Source organism: Perna viridis, chromosome 15 (genome assembly GCF_037379345.1).
Source record: "Perna viridis isolate PV_CMFRI_1.1 ecotype Kerala chromosome 15, ASM3737934v1, whole genome shotgun sequence".
Taxonomy (NCBI): Eukaryota; Metazoa; Mollusca; class Bivalvia; order Mytilida; family Mytilidae; genus Perna; species Perna viridis.
Genome location: NC_142459.1, coordinates 17,878,448 through 17,893,246, shown reverse-complemented (window position 1 = coordinate 17,893,246; position 14,799 = coordinate 17,878,448). Strand labels below are relative to the sequence as shown.

Genomic DNA, 14,799 nt, shown 5'->3' with positions numbered 1-14,799 from the left:
GAAATAAATAAATAAATAATAATAATATAGCATGGTGCCAAAAGTGAATCCCTTTTTAACCCATATGATCTTTTGTTTTTGCAAAACATAAAGTAAATTAAATTATATAAATACAAATACTTTACTGGCACAAACTCAATTACAGTGCATGGTTATGGCTGGCTACAACAATAAATGTACATTACAGTGAAACGTGATAAATTTAAGACATAACATTAAAATTGCTTAATATATTCAATATTATTGGAGACTTATATCTCTAATTTAAAATCAATTATAAATGTGGAGGAAAATCTCAAAATAGTTTGTGATTTACTATAGAAAAGAATATTGATTTTGGATCTTGTATTGTAATCTGTAAAGCCAGGAACCAAAGTATTCACTTTGTCGATTAATTTCTGTCATTCTTGGACAATGAAGTAAGAAATGTTCTTCATTTTCAACATGACTTAAAAATTGCATACCCTATACAAACGTAACGTTCTGAAACAGGTACATTACTACATGTACGTCGACCCTTTTCTATAATAAGATAATGGGAGCTTGTCCGCATTTTTGAAAATACCGCACGTTGTGAAACGTTTACAACAATATCTACATATATTGGTGTTTGTCCCATCTTATATGTGGTGCTGAAAAAGTATAATTTTGAATATTGTAGTATTTTATAATTTTGTACTTGCAAATTTTGATCTATTATTCTTTGTTTTACACTTTTAATTTTTTTTTTTTTTGAAAGTTTCCTGGGTCAAAGGTGTCTCCCTTTTTATGTAGGAGTACCAGAAAGGAATCATTACAAATTTTGGGGAACTTCCCAGTCTTAAAAATCATATTGAACAATTCATGCAGTGGTTGGATTTAATCTGGTATTGCTCTGTTAACCATTTCATTAGATATAAGATTCGCAGATGCATTTTTTACCATTTCTGAGTGAGCGAATTGCTTTAATGATTTCATCAGCAGTGATTTCCTCATTGTGATTCACACACACACATAATAATAATAATAATAATAATAATAATAATAAATAATAAAAATAAAATAAAATATTTGTTTAAGAATAATAAACACGCCGTGACGTTGTTGCCATTTCATTTCAACGCATTTGAATTTTCAACCTATTTTTGCTATCGAGGTCAAGTTATTGTTATTTAAAATTTATCTGCATGACAAGAACTTTAACACAAACTTTTGTGATAAAAGTCTCATCAAGGCCAACCACAAAATCTATGAAAAATGTACTAGAGATCCAAATTTCTGATTTTTTTTCGATAAAATAATTAATCCGCATTTACGTGCACTTCTGATCACAAGGAACATATATTTGCCACACCATACTGTTAATGATGATGGAGAGGGGCCCTATTACAAAAAAAATATCATTTGGCAGCTGTTCTCATGGACCTCTCTATATTAGGCATTTGACTGCCTTCCACATGAATTGCTTTCATACGGTATTGCACACCACATGCAATCTCTTTACTAAAATCTTATCCGACCGGTAGAAAACAGCAAATTCAACTCAGAAACAACATTAGAGGTTGAGCTGGCATTCACAAAGAGGTACCACAAGGCTCTTTATTGGGTACTTTCCTCTTCAATCTATTTGTAAACGATATTTTTATTACATCAAATATGGATCACTCTACATGGACGACAATACTCTGTCATTTTCAAGTCCAAGTTATGGAAATCTTATATCAACCCTTGGAATGGAGTCAAATCGGTTGATAGAATAGTTTAAACTGAACAAAATGCAGGCATATCCTGGAAAGTTTCAGGTAATAACATTTGGTTAAAACACGTTTGACATGAACCCACAATTAAAGTTCAGTATTCAAATTAATATATGAAAACGTAGTCATATTGTTGTTTGACGTCCTTATTGGTATTATATAAAGAAAAGCAGTTCAGCAACTCTTTGTTCTAAAACGATTTGGTCCATTTCTTTCCAGGCTTAATGATTAACATCACAAATTTTCATACATTCATTCTTAACAATTTCAATTTTTCCCTTTGGCTTGGTACTGCTTCTCGGAAACTTACCCTAAAAATACAGAAAGTGCAGGAACGAGTAGTCCGCTTCGTCTATGATGATAACATATCGTCATATTTGGATTTATTACAGAAAGGTCCTCTACAAATTCTACAGATCCGTCGCATCAGGACCAAGGCACTGATAACATGTAAAATCTTAAATACAAATACCTTTTCTCCAAATTGTCTCAATAACCTGGTAAGTGAAAAAACAATCAAATTATTCTTTCAGGTACAGCAATACTTTGGATATCCCACGGGTAAGAACATCTTTTGGCAAAAATTCATTTCGTACGCAGCCCGTGCATTACGGAACGGCTTGTCCGAACATTTCAAGATTGAAAGTAATAGCTTTCCACAATGTGAATGTCTGCTTCAGTCCTGGAATGTATCAGAATGTAAATGCAGTGCATGCAAGAAGTCATATTTTTTATCTCTGCTTTTTTAATTTGTTTTTATTTTGGCTCGTATTTATTTTAGTTTACTTTTAACTGTACTGCTTATGCTTGATTGTTATACATGCTGAACTGTGTGCTTTTACATCATTTATATGTTTTTACGTTATGTATATATTCGGTAAAAAGCTCATGAGAGCTCATGTTTGATGTTATAAATCATTTCGAATCAAGATAAAAAAAAAATATGTCTATGTCTGTATATGTTAGTACGGATTCAGAATAATTTTCTAAAGAACAGGCTAAATAAAACATTTCTTCCGCATGATGATCGTGAATGATAATTTAGAACCATGGTTAAAACTGTTCTTTTATAGGTGTATTCAATAACACTTCTTTAAAAGTTAATTCTGATATTAAAAAGAAAAAATAAAAATACTCAAAGCATGTATTGGCGATTTTAGCTTCATTTTGACATCATCGGTTGTAACCGTTGGGCCAACGTAATGAGTTCAAAAAGGGCTACCATTGGCCCAAACGGGAGCTAAACAATAAACAAACAACTGCGATGTATTATCAATAAAAAGTAATTTTACCAACGTTGGCCTAAATATTGCCAAACATTTGCCCAACGTTAATCTAATCATTGGTCCGACAATAAATTCATATAGATTTCAAAGCAAATTTTACTATTTGTTTCAAATTATTTTTTCCTAGACTTATAATTATAATTACAGACCCTCTTTAGCAATAATTAATCAGATCAACCACATGAAGTCCGGTTGTACAAAATGCTAAGATGATAATACATATTTATATCATGAAAAGGAAAACTTATTTTGTCTACATGTAGAGCAGATTATACAAGAAATCAGATACTGATAATTCACAAAATAGAAAAATAATAAGGTCTGTCTTTGTATTTTAGTTAGGTAGGATTTGACTATAAAACATATATACATATTCAAGACAACTCCATTTTTTGAAAAAAAAGTGTACTTAAATGTATTATACGTAATGTCAGTCCGTAAACTGTATAGAGTGGAAATATTTTATAGTTTTATTATTATAACCGTCATTTTGATTAAGTTACTAATAAAAACGAAAACTTTTACCACTAATAATTAATATGAAGTCAACAAAATGGATGATATTTGTAAATATATAATAAAAAATAATAATGATAGTATTTTTTTAAAGGTAAAATTATATTTTTTGTGTTCCAATGTTGAGCTAATATAACGCCGGATCAATCCTTCGCCAAAGTTTTACAAACAATGTGTATCTTAGGCAAACATAGAATCTAGGTTTAGATACAGCCATTTGCATATGTCATAAGTTGTATGATTGTTTTCAAAAAATCGACAACGGAAACTGTATGAATGCCAACCATAAGCTAATGTCGACTCAACAGAGGCATGCTTTCTGGGTAAAAAATACGAACATGATATATACTTTGTCAAATTTGATACCTCCGATTATGTTACTACAAGATTGAAGTCATAAATACAGAATTTTTATGGTCGTCAGCATGAATTCGTGGATCGTTCCGATGTAACCATCTGCACCACGAAAACTTTTTTGTTCAACTTGTCATAGTTTTCCTTTGCTCTTTCATCTACCCTGGGTTTGACATTTTATGAGCAACTCGGCGGTGTTTCTAGACAAGAAGAGGATGCTTACCCTACCGGTGCAGCTGTGGAGTCCGAGTTGCTTATTTTCTTTTGTTACTTTATATGTATTATTTTAGTTGTTTTATGTTCTTTGTTGTGTTTGTCTGTTTTTTTTTTTGTGTTTGGTCTTTGTCCCTGGATTACATTCTTTTGATTTGCGCTAAAATCCTGGTTGCCTTGATTACTCTTTCTGATAGATTATGCAACCGCTCATAAATCATCGATTTTCATAATTTATGTACTAATACTCATGAGTTAATATATTACATGCATCTATGTGAACATACACCCTTTAAAACTGTAAGTAAACAAATGTAAGGAGAACCATTGTAAGAACTGTTCTTATTTATTTCTATAGTCCAGCGGCCTTGTACAAATTTTGGAAAGGTTAATGGAGCACCATTGTATTTTATGCTACTCACGTATTTCAGATAGCAAGCCACTAGAAAAAGTACCATTTCCAGGAAATTCAAAATGGCCGACTTAGTTTTCATCTAAAAGGAACTCATTCTTTTATTTAATTTCTAATTAATATAAGTAAAAGACATTGAAAAGAAAAGGAAATAAAACTTCCGGTAAATACACTACTGTCAGGATTCCCTGGAAAATGTTTAAAGACATATTACATTTTAAAGGTGGCTCAATCACTTAAGAAGCCCGAATTTTATTTTCTTTATTTTGATTTATTATGTTTTATTACCCTCATCCCAAAAATGAAAAGGAAGTAGGGGGATCACTTGACTAATTTCCTCATTAATGGGGGCCCAAGTTGGAGAATTTTGCCCTGCAAATCAAGTCTTAATTAGATTGTGTAGTATATATGTAGAATATTTGCAAATTTAAACCGTTCTCAAACGAATATATAGTTGTTATTTATTTAGCATAAAAAACAAACAAACAAAGTAACCCCCCCGAAAAAAAAAACCAAAAAACAAAACAAAACAAAATACAAAAACAAAAGAAACAACAAAAAAAAATGAAACAAAAATAAAAACAGAACAAAAAACAAAATAAAAAACAAAAACAACCCCCCAAAAAAAACAAAACAAAACAAAAATAAAAAAACAAAAACAACACCCCCCCAAAAAAAAGCAAAAAACAAAAAACAAAACTAAACAAAAATAAAAAACAAAACAAAAAAAACAAAATCAAAACAGAACAGAACAGAACAGGTTAAAATGAAACATGAAAGAAATAACATAAAGAAAATAAAAAATCATTAAGTCAAATAAATTCATATTCAATATTGCCCCCCCCCCCCCAAAAAAAAAAAAAAACAAAAAAAAAACAAACAAACAAACAAACAAAAAACAAAAAACAAAAAACAAAAAACAAAAAACAAAACAAAACAAAAAACAAAACAAAAAAAAATCCCCCAAAAAAAACAAAAACAAAAAAAAAAGCCAAAAAAATATTGGTATTTCATGATGTAACTTTTTTAGAATATATATGTCCTCACAAATTATTTCACAGTACAATCTGGTGCATTTACAAAATGTAACTACAAATTCAAAAGTACAAACAAATATGGTTAAGTGGATATGTTGTGTAAATCGTCATTATCATCCCAAATTTTCTTTATTTTTTCTGCTAACGGTTTCTGATTTGAAGCATTCAAAGCGATTAGAAGGTTGCTGATCTTGGAATTTTCTGGTTGGTATTTGATTGCTGCTTTGAGTAATAGTAGTTTCCTCCGTGCAAGAATATCATCGTTTATTTCGGCATACCTTTCGTCTGACATGTTCATGTTGATAAAAATGTCATACATCTGTTCCATTGTAAGCACGTTTACGATGGCCATTAGTCCTCTGTCATTGAAGAATGCTGAAAAAGGAGTATGTACATTTGATAAAAGAACATAGTGTTTCACATTAAATAACAACCCTTTGATCCATATAACCCTCAATCAAGCTCTTGGCGATATATCGATGATATAAGCAACCCCATAGTATGATGTTCAATATTATGTATATATATGTGTCAAATGCTACTTTAATCAATGTCAAAGAGTAATCAAGGGAACCAAGGCTATAGCGTAATCAAAAGAATTTAATTCAGGGACAAAGACCAGACATGGAAAACAGACACACACAACAAAGAACATAAAGTAACTGAAATCATACATACAAAGTAAAAAAGTAAATGAGCAACTCGGACTCCACTAAAAACTGGGAGCATGGACCAGGTGCACCGGTATGGTAAGCGTCCTCTGCTTTTCTAGAAACACCCACCGAGTTGCTAATAAAAAGTCAAGTCCGGGGTAGACAAAAGAGGAAAGGCAAACTATGACCCGTTGAATAAATCAGTTTTTATGGTGCTGATGGATACATCATAACGATCCACGAGTTCATGATGACGACCATAAAACTTCTGTAGTGATGACTTCAATCTTGTAGCAATATAACCCTCTTCCAAAAGCCTATACAAAAAGTCTGCGTAGTTTCGGCAAGCTCTGGCATAACGTATGAGTTGTGATATGGACACTCTATACGCAGGAGTATCAAATATATATGCTTTGATAAAAATTCGAAACTCTAGCATTAAGAAAGTAATGTAAGAATCGAAAAGAAAATTGAAAATAAAAATAAAACTAATCATATCTTATACAGAAATATACCACATGACACTCCTTGTGTTTCACCATGTTACATGTACCTTGGATGTTCCTGAATTATTCAATTCTTATAGGACAAATACACTTCTAAGGGATATAATGATCAGTAGCCATTTTGACAACTAAAAGGTTCATAAAACGATTGCAGCTGTGCATATCTAATCACATAAAACATTGCATATGTAAGGTTTTATTGCAGCATCAGTATTAAATTAGATTCATATAGAACTACATAAGTGTTACAGCTTTAGTCAGATCGGAACCTTGAAACAAACTGCAATCTTGCAGAATTTGTTATTTCAAAACACAAACCAAATTATTGCAGCATCAGGTATAATATAACATCACACAACTTTATTGCTGCATTATTTTTTTTTTTGGTATTATAATATCATCAGTCGTTTTAGAACATCTTACATAATCATTGGAAAAGTCACGATAGTTTGTATATCCATACTCGGAGAGCATGGTCACTTCCCTTATAATAGTATTTTCGTGGAACGTAAAAGGTTGAGTATTTTCGACCGGTTTCCGATTCGTACACAACTTCGTGTCAGACTGAAATCAAAACTACAGTGGGTCTCTTGTCATATTTTAATGAGGACTTTGCTTTTTAGAACATTATACAGCATTTGTGCAGCATTGGTCACATTAGAAAAAAGAACCTTAGTTTTCATAGTTTACCTTCTTCCTTGGTTAGCTCCCTTGGTTTGTTATTGCTTTCGGATATATTCTGTTCCTTTGATTTAGTCTGATCCACCGATTTTTCTGGTTGTTTAACCAAACTTAAGTCAATTCGATCATCCATTGACTTTTCCTGGTTTGGTTTTGAAAACGTATTTTTGTCGACGAAAGGCTTCCGGGAGCCAGGCCTGGCTATTTCAGCATTTTTAAGAGTCAATGTTTCATTGTAATTTGCCAAAAAGGTAAATTTTTTCCCTGTTGATGGAGTACCAGTCGATGGAGTTCCAGTAGACGGAGTACCAGTAGACGGGCTCCCACTTGATGGTGTTTGAGCATGTCTGAAATTTAGAACCTCATCATGGCGACCGGTAATATCGTGGCGTATTTTAAGATTTGGCGGCAACTGCTTAGTACTTTTTGGATCATAGTAAATCTCATCGATAATACCTCTCCTATCCCTGAAGGAAAGAACACCATATATCTCCCCACCGGCTGAGGGGTTCATATCAACCTGAAATCGCGTGTAATTATCTTCTGCTACTGGGATGAATGTAATTCTGGGATACTTAATACCAGATGATTTTGGAATTGCAAACTTTCCTCTTACATCGACAGAAATAATTGTTTTGTCTGGATTCAGGAACAAATCTTTACTCTGCCACTGAGAAACGTGTTCAAATCCTAATTCCTGTCGGTTATGTGCAACCTCTGCAATTCTTTCCTTCTCAACACATTCTAGTAAAATCGTAATACTTCTTTGGGTTCTTTTGTCTTTCCGAACGAAAAATAAAATCTTGCAAAATTTCTTCAGTGACAATGCTTCTTCAAGTACCATTGAAATGCTGGAAGTTGAACTGGTAAGCGACGTCCGACGAACAATGATATACCTAAAGTAAGATAAAACATTTATAAAAATCGTGAAGACCTTAACAGCAGAAGTGTATTCTCTCGGAGGTTTGACTTTTTATTCAAAAAGCAAGAATATCATTCAAACATCGGAAACCTCAATGTATTTCATTTCAACCATCTTTGATATCTGAAATGTATGGATTTTTGTAATGTAGAATGCAACTTAAGCAGTTCTCATGTAAAGCACCAACCCCCCTCTGCAAAGAAAGGGAATCGCTAAAGTCTTCCCACTATTCCTTCCCAGTCAAAAAATGACACTTTATTTGTAATATCACACTGTATTTGAGGCAGAGCATCTATTCTTACCCACTAAAAGATTCCACAACAATTTTAGCTTTCCCTTCTTGGTCTATAACTGGCGTCAAGCCTTTACATGATAGTGTCATGTCCTCCTTCAGTCTGAAAACTAAAAAGTCCGTACTGTTGTTGCATTCTTCTACAGAATATACTGTAGAAACAGGTAGTTCAACATCGACTGCCTTCTTGAATTCGATATGGTTAGTTAGTAGACAGGATGATATGCCTGTTAGTAGGCCGAACAGGCTACCCTTCCTTTTAATACATTCCATATCTACTGGGTTTAGCTAGAAGTAAAGTAGAGTAAATGTTTTTTTTTTTAAACCACTTGCTTTTCTTTTATCGAAATAAGCACAATTTTCAATTTGATCGGCGATTGCAAGTTAACGCTGCTTAAAATAAGTTTTATCGATGAGTTGAAATATCGAAAAAATATATAAAAAGAAAATTCTTCGGGTTTACAAAAAATGTTAGTCTCTTTATGTGTTTACGTTTGTGGTGGTTGATCCAGGAATGTAGGAACTTTTATGAAAATAGTTATCTTTTCATTTGGCACCGCCGATGAATAAGTCAACGTTTCCAGTTATTTCGAATTACAGAAATTTCTTTTATACACAGGTTTGTTGTTTATAGTATAGTTAAATATTTCATGTAAAGTGTACAAACATGTGGCACTTTACCTTCATCCCTATAGTTTTATTACTTGAAACAGCATTTGGTGGAAAGGTAACAGCGACACCTTGTTCAATTCTTGATTGGTATCGTGCCCCGGTGGTTAAAACTTCTTGACTTTCTGTTTTTAGGACGGAAATGACACAAAAGGAGTTGGGAACTTGCGAAACAGCAAAAACGTAAGTATTGTTCTAAAATTCACAAAAATGGTATTTTAAGTTATTGACCGATACATACAATTGTCACGTACATGACATTGAATATGCTTACGACCTGACCTTAGGTCATTAAATTAATATTTCTCACTCCCCTTGTGATAACATACTGTCTATACCCAATGGTATTGAAAAAAAAACTCACTGTAGGTGATCATGATAGGGGCTCAATATGTACTACAAAAAATAATAAAATTGAAGCATGCTGACTCTAGAGTCTTCATGGCTAGGAGCAAAGTAAATAACATTACTCACAAAATCGTAACAAACAAACAAACAAACAAAAACAAAAAACAAAAGAAACAAACAAAAAAACAAAAAAAAAAGCAACAAACAAAACAAAAAACAAAAAAACAAAACGAAACAAAACAATAAAAGGTGCAAGTCATCTTACTTATTGAGAATTGTTCTTGATTAATTAAATTAATTAGATCAATTAAATTTAAGTTAGTAACACGGGGGAGCAGGGTATTTTAGAAGGATAACATTCCATGTGACAAAGGTATGGACTGAAAAACGTTACACCCTTTTTACAGGGGTATTAAACACAGTTACTTATTGGTGCATAAACAAACAAACTGTGCCAAACGTATAAAACATACCTCATAGCATGCATCAACATGCTTCCACTTCTTGCCCATTTTTACACCTGGTAATATGCATGGTTTTCTCTTTGTTCTTGTAAGCGTATTTTGAACACCACATCAACCTGTTGAAACGCTGCGCTGTTAACTTCTTTGATATTGTATATATCAGTTTCAATTTTGAATTGATTTGACAGGAAATCTTCTTTCAAATTGACAAAATTCAACCTTTCTTCAGGAGACATCGGACTCGACGAAAACTGTATATGAGGAAGAAACACCCCATGAATAGATACCCCATTGTTAGCATTAATCCTGAAATATATAAAAAAAGTCAATTTTTTACATTGACATTATTGATATTTTTTAGTCCATATTCTTACTATTTATTTTCAGTATTACAATAATATCATCATTATAAGATCGACACGTACAACGGAAGTATTAAGCAACTAAATATAATTGCGGATACGTACATGTACCTCAAAAAGGTATCTTCATGGCGACTTATTTTTGCAATTAAAAATGGTAACAGAATACTAAGTCTCCCAATCTGTTATTCTTAACTTTTTCTAATAAAGATATTGACAAAAGTGAACTTACTTTCCAAGTCGTCATCCTTCGTCCCGGGGAGAACAATAATAACAAAACGTTACTTACGATCTCGAGCTGTCACACTCTCCACTTAAGATTAAACTAGTGACAGAAGTTTACAGACTCTCTCATGTCATCACACTTTATTTCCTGAGAGTCAAATTGTTACAAAAGGTTACATACTATCTCAAGCTATCCTGCTTCTCCAATTTGGATAAAACATGTGACAGAAATATACATACTCTGTCCAGTCGTCGCCCTTTGCCTCCTGGGAGATCAAAGCTGACAGGAAGACACAGACTCTCTCGAGTTTTCACCTTTTCCACATTGTATAAAACTAGTGCCAGAAGTACATCATCTCTCTCAAGAGAAATTAAGGGAAATTCTAGCGGAAATTAAACGAACGTTATCCAGTGTCAAAGAACAGGCATATAAAACAGACAAACGCAAAAATGAACATAGAAGAACCACAAAAAAGTAAAAAAAGTAAAAAAAGTAAATGAGCAACTCTTACTCCACTAAATTCCGGGATCATTGACCAGATGCAGCGGTAGGGTAAGCGTCCTCTTCTTTTCTAGAAACATCCATCGTGTTGTTAATAAAAAAGTCGAGTCCGGGGTAGACGAAAGAGGAAAGGAAAACTATGACTTGTTGAACAAATCAGTTCGGATACACCGTAACGATCAACGAATTCATGACATCCATAAAACTTCTGTAGTGATGACTTCAATCTTGAAGCAACATAACCCTGTCCCAGAAGCCTAATTGTAAGAAATCTGGGTTACAAAAATCTGCGTAGTTATGGAGTTATCCTTCGCCTCTTACAGCAATTGTGACAGTTGATTATCACCCGTCTACCCGTCCCCTTTTTAAATAACAATAGTAACAAAAGTTTACGAACTCTCTTTTCATAGATTATTTGGATTACAACGTTAAGTAGATGAACGTATTGGAGAAATATAAAACATTCCTTCAAGGCTCTACTATTTATCTCTTTGAATTACAGTGATGTAAATGTACCTCCCCCTCTATTCGTCAATCTAAACTTCCTAGGATAAAACTGGTTACAAACGACGCATACTTACTTCAAGTCATACGCTTTAGACTTCTATAATAAGAACATTGAGAGAAGTGTACTTTCTTCCTGAAATTATCATCAATTTGGATAACAAAGATGCAGAGCTTACTTACTCCCTCAAATCGTCATCTTTCGCCTCCTTGGATAATAAAGGTGATAGGAGGGCTTTGAACTTAGAGAGAAACCCAACCTCTTCCTTTTCGTCATTTTCGTGGTCTTCTTCTACTGCTTCATTTGGTTCATTCCTAAAATATACTTTTTTCATAAAACTTAGTCAGCTGAAACTATGTTTTACCGACGAAAAAATGCTTTATATCGCCTTTATTTAGCCTTCTCTAGGGGCTCTTGTAGATTTGCAATTTATTTGTGATATTATAAAAAAATGATTAAAATCGCACAAAACATGCACGAATAACATTGTCATTCTAGATTTCCGGTCTCCTTTAATATTTTGTTCGGTTTAAGGGTGAATGTTCCGTTGTATTTTTCGTTATCTAACAGTAGTGTACATTTTGATGAAATGTTGTAATAAAACAGAAACTCGTTCATCATTTAGGTCACATCAATATAAAATGGACATTTGTATACTATCCTTCAGACAAGATGACTTTTAATTCAATCAAGAGAATGTAAAATGTTCAAACATATCTTTCTTTGCTCATCCTTCTCTACTTTGGCGGATTCATTTCTTTCTACAGTAGGTATTAAAAACAATGGTACAAAAAAAAAACAAAAAAAAACAAAACAAAACAAAACAAAACAAGAAAAACAAAACAACAACAACCAACTCACAAAATAAAAAAAAAACAAGATAAAAGCGAAATAGAGAACAGAAGGGCTTAGTTATACACTAATAGCTCTTTTGAGTATTCTATTTTGAACATTTATGCTCATCTTATGAACGGGAAATCTAATTTTAATTTTTTAAATTTGAAAAGTTGATAAGTACGTTTATTTTCGGAGGGTCTTATGCAAAGATGTCATTCTTGCCGTAGTTATTAACAAAATTTGTATCTGTTGTAGAAAAGTATTCTCCTGTTTCATTGCAGTAGAAATAACTGCGTAATTAATTTCAAATAAAAAATCAATTGATACAACAATAATACACCATAAGGATTCGATTCCGAAACAAGACTAAGATTATGACAATCCGTCACCTATCGTATGCGGTTCCTTTGTGTTTAAAAAAAATTAATTAAAAAAAGGAATTAAAGATCACAATGACAACTCAGTATATAACGAAAATGTAAGTCAAATATACCTTTATTATTGCTACAATTTATAATGGATAATCAATTGCTTTCCATGGTTCTCGTGTCAAAGACGCATTCAAATTTAATGCATGCGCGAAACAAGTTCCATACAATCGTTCAATCTAGTATTCTTCGGCCCTCGTGATCATATGTTGGCTATCCACTCTTTCCAATTATTAAAAATCATTATTTTGTGAAAATGAATTGACACAAAAACAAGTCTCAGTTTGTTCAATTTGCTTAATTTACGTCATTTCAATACTCACAGTGTTCAAGTGGTCAACTGTATCAAAGATACCCATGCAATGATTTTTAATAATAAGATACGTGTACATATTTTAATTGTATTGATAATAGATCTAAATTAGATATATAATTGATATTTTGAATTATAAAATAGATTATCATCGTCAAGTGTATAACTATTTACAACCGTTACAAATATTGAAATATAAAAGATTTAAATGCCTTCTTCTTGTTTAACCTATCTAAAAAATACTTAAAAAACAACGATTATCACGTGACACAATACGTATATCGTGTCTTTCTTTCTCAGACCAGCGTAATCATGATACAGAGAATAATCGATAGATCCTAAATATAGAAGATTCGTAACAGTAAAATCTCAAATCATAGTCTTAACAAATGTTCTTATACATTTATTTATAAAAAATGTTAATTCTTTAATTTTTTTTGCAAATGGATGTTACATAAAAGAATGAATAATTTATAAATCTTATAAAACATATAGACCAAGGCCCCTTTTCCCTATACATTAGGGACTTGATCATGACAAAATTAAACAGGTGACTGTATATCAAATACAGTTTGCTTGCTATTCATGACTTTAGTGGTATGAAGAAAAATATTGTGTGTATTGCGTTGTGACGAGAGGGACTATTTCAATGCTGATAAGATCCCAAATACTTGATCTTTGATCAGTACATAGCGTGGGGTATTTTCCATAAGACTTTTTAAATTAAATGATCAATAGAATTGAATGCTTACTAGCCGGAATTTTTAATGTTTTAAAATCACTATTAGATATAATATTAGCGGTCACATTTAGCTCTCTAATGAAGCAAACTGTCAATTTATAAGTTTTTCCCCATCCGGGATCAGTGAAATTTATATAGCTTCAAGAAATTAGAATGAAAATGTTACATTGCTTGTTTGATGTATCACGTTCGCTGATCATGATTATATGGATATGAAATCGCATAACAATAATAATGCTGCCATGCGAGCAATGGTACAGTAAATATTTAACCACCAATACATTTTTACATAGGAATAAAGCAGGAATTTCAATGATACTGATAAAGTGAAAACAAGTGTTCAACAACTGACGATGAATGCCCACTTAGTGTTGAAAAAAACCTTTTTTTAAAACCCGTTATTTGGACTTAAACTTAAGCGTATGCTGTTAAGGATGTTTGCTGGTTATTTTCAGACATTTTTGTCAGATATTTGTACTCTTCCGGGTTTATTCATTTCATAACATTCATATTTTGTGCCCAGTGATCCCCACTTTTCTTTTCATAATTTCACCAAACACACATCAAAATTTATTTTGGTAATTTTAATGAAATCTTTGTCATTTCGTCAGAGTTTTTAAAGGATAAAAATATTCAAGACAAAACGTATGGAAAATTTAGTAAAATCCTTTTCCAGTCCCGAAAAAAATAAATAGACCGAAGCGTAGCTGTGGTCCATATAATTTTTAAATGCGACATACAGTCCATATAATACCATTTGACCCTCCGTATAATTAACTATTTCCTATATCATACT

The 14,799-nt window shown here is 32.3% G+C and overlaps 1 protein-coding gene across 2 annotated transcripts; it reads right to left on the bottom strand.

Moving 5' to 3' along the window:
- Positions 1 to 5,373: 5,373 nt before the first annotated feature.
- Positions 5,374 to 13,299, bottom strand: LOC148597301 (uncharacterized). 2 transcript variants are annotated; one of them, XM_088564177.1, is made up of 7 exons: positions 13,272 to 13,299; positions 11,866 to 11,997; positions 10,099 to 10,395; positions 9,290 to 9,472; positions 8,619 to 8,896; positions 7,404 to 8,290; positions 5,374 to 5,929 (listed from the first exon to the last, which is right to left on the bottom strand). In XM_088564177.1, the coding sequence occupies exons 3-7, from the start codon at positions 10,135 to 10,137 to the stop codon at positions 5,637 to 5,639; spliced, it is 1,680 nt and encodes a 559-aa protein (XP_088420303.1). In that variant the 5' UTR covers positions 10,138 to 10,395; positions 11,866 to 11,997; positions 13,272 to 13,299; the 3' UTR covers positions 5,374 to 5,636. The 2 variants fall into 2 exon arrangements, with proteins under 2 accessions (XP_088420303.1, XP_088420301.1); XM_088564175.1 differs by lacking the exon at positions 13,272 to 13,299 and adding an exon at positions 13,014 to 13,231.
- Between the last annotated feature and the right edge of the window lie 1,500 nt (positions 13,300 to 14,799).

What these genes read in the sequence shown, in the direction of transcription:
- LOC148597301 (XM_088564177.1), bottom strand. Translation starts at nt 10,137, where the DNA reads ATGGGCAAGAAGTGGAAGCATGTTGATGCATGCTATGAG. An exon ending in ATGTTGATGCATGCTATGAG is followed by an intron (nt 9,473 to 10,098) that starts GTATGTTTTATA and finishes TGTGAATTTTAG; the next exon opens with AACAATACTTACGTTTTTGC. An exon ending in ATAAAACTATAGGGATGAAG is followed by an intron (nt 8,897 to 9,289) that starts GTAAAGTGCCAC and finishes CTTTACTTCTAG; the next exon opens with CTAAACCCAGTAGATATGGA.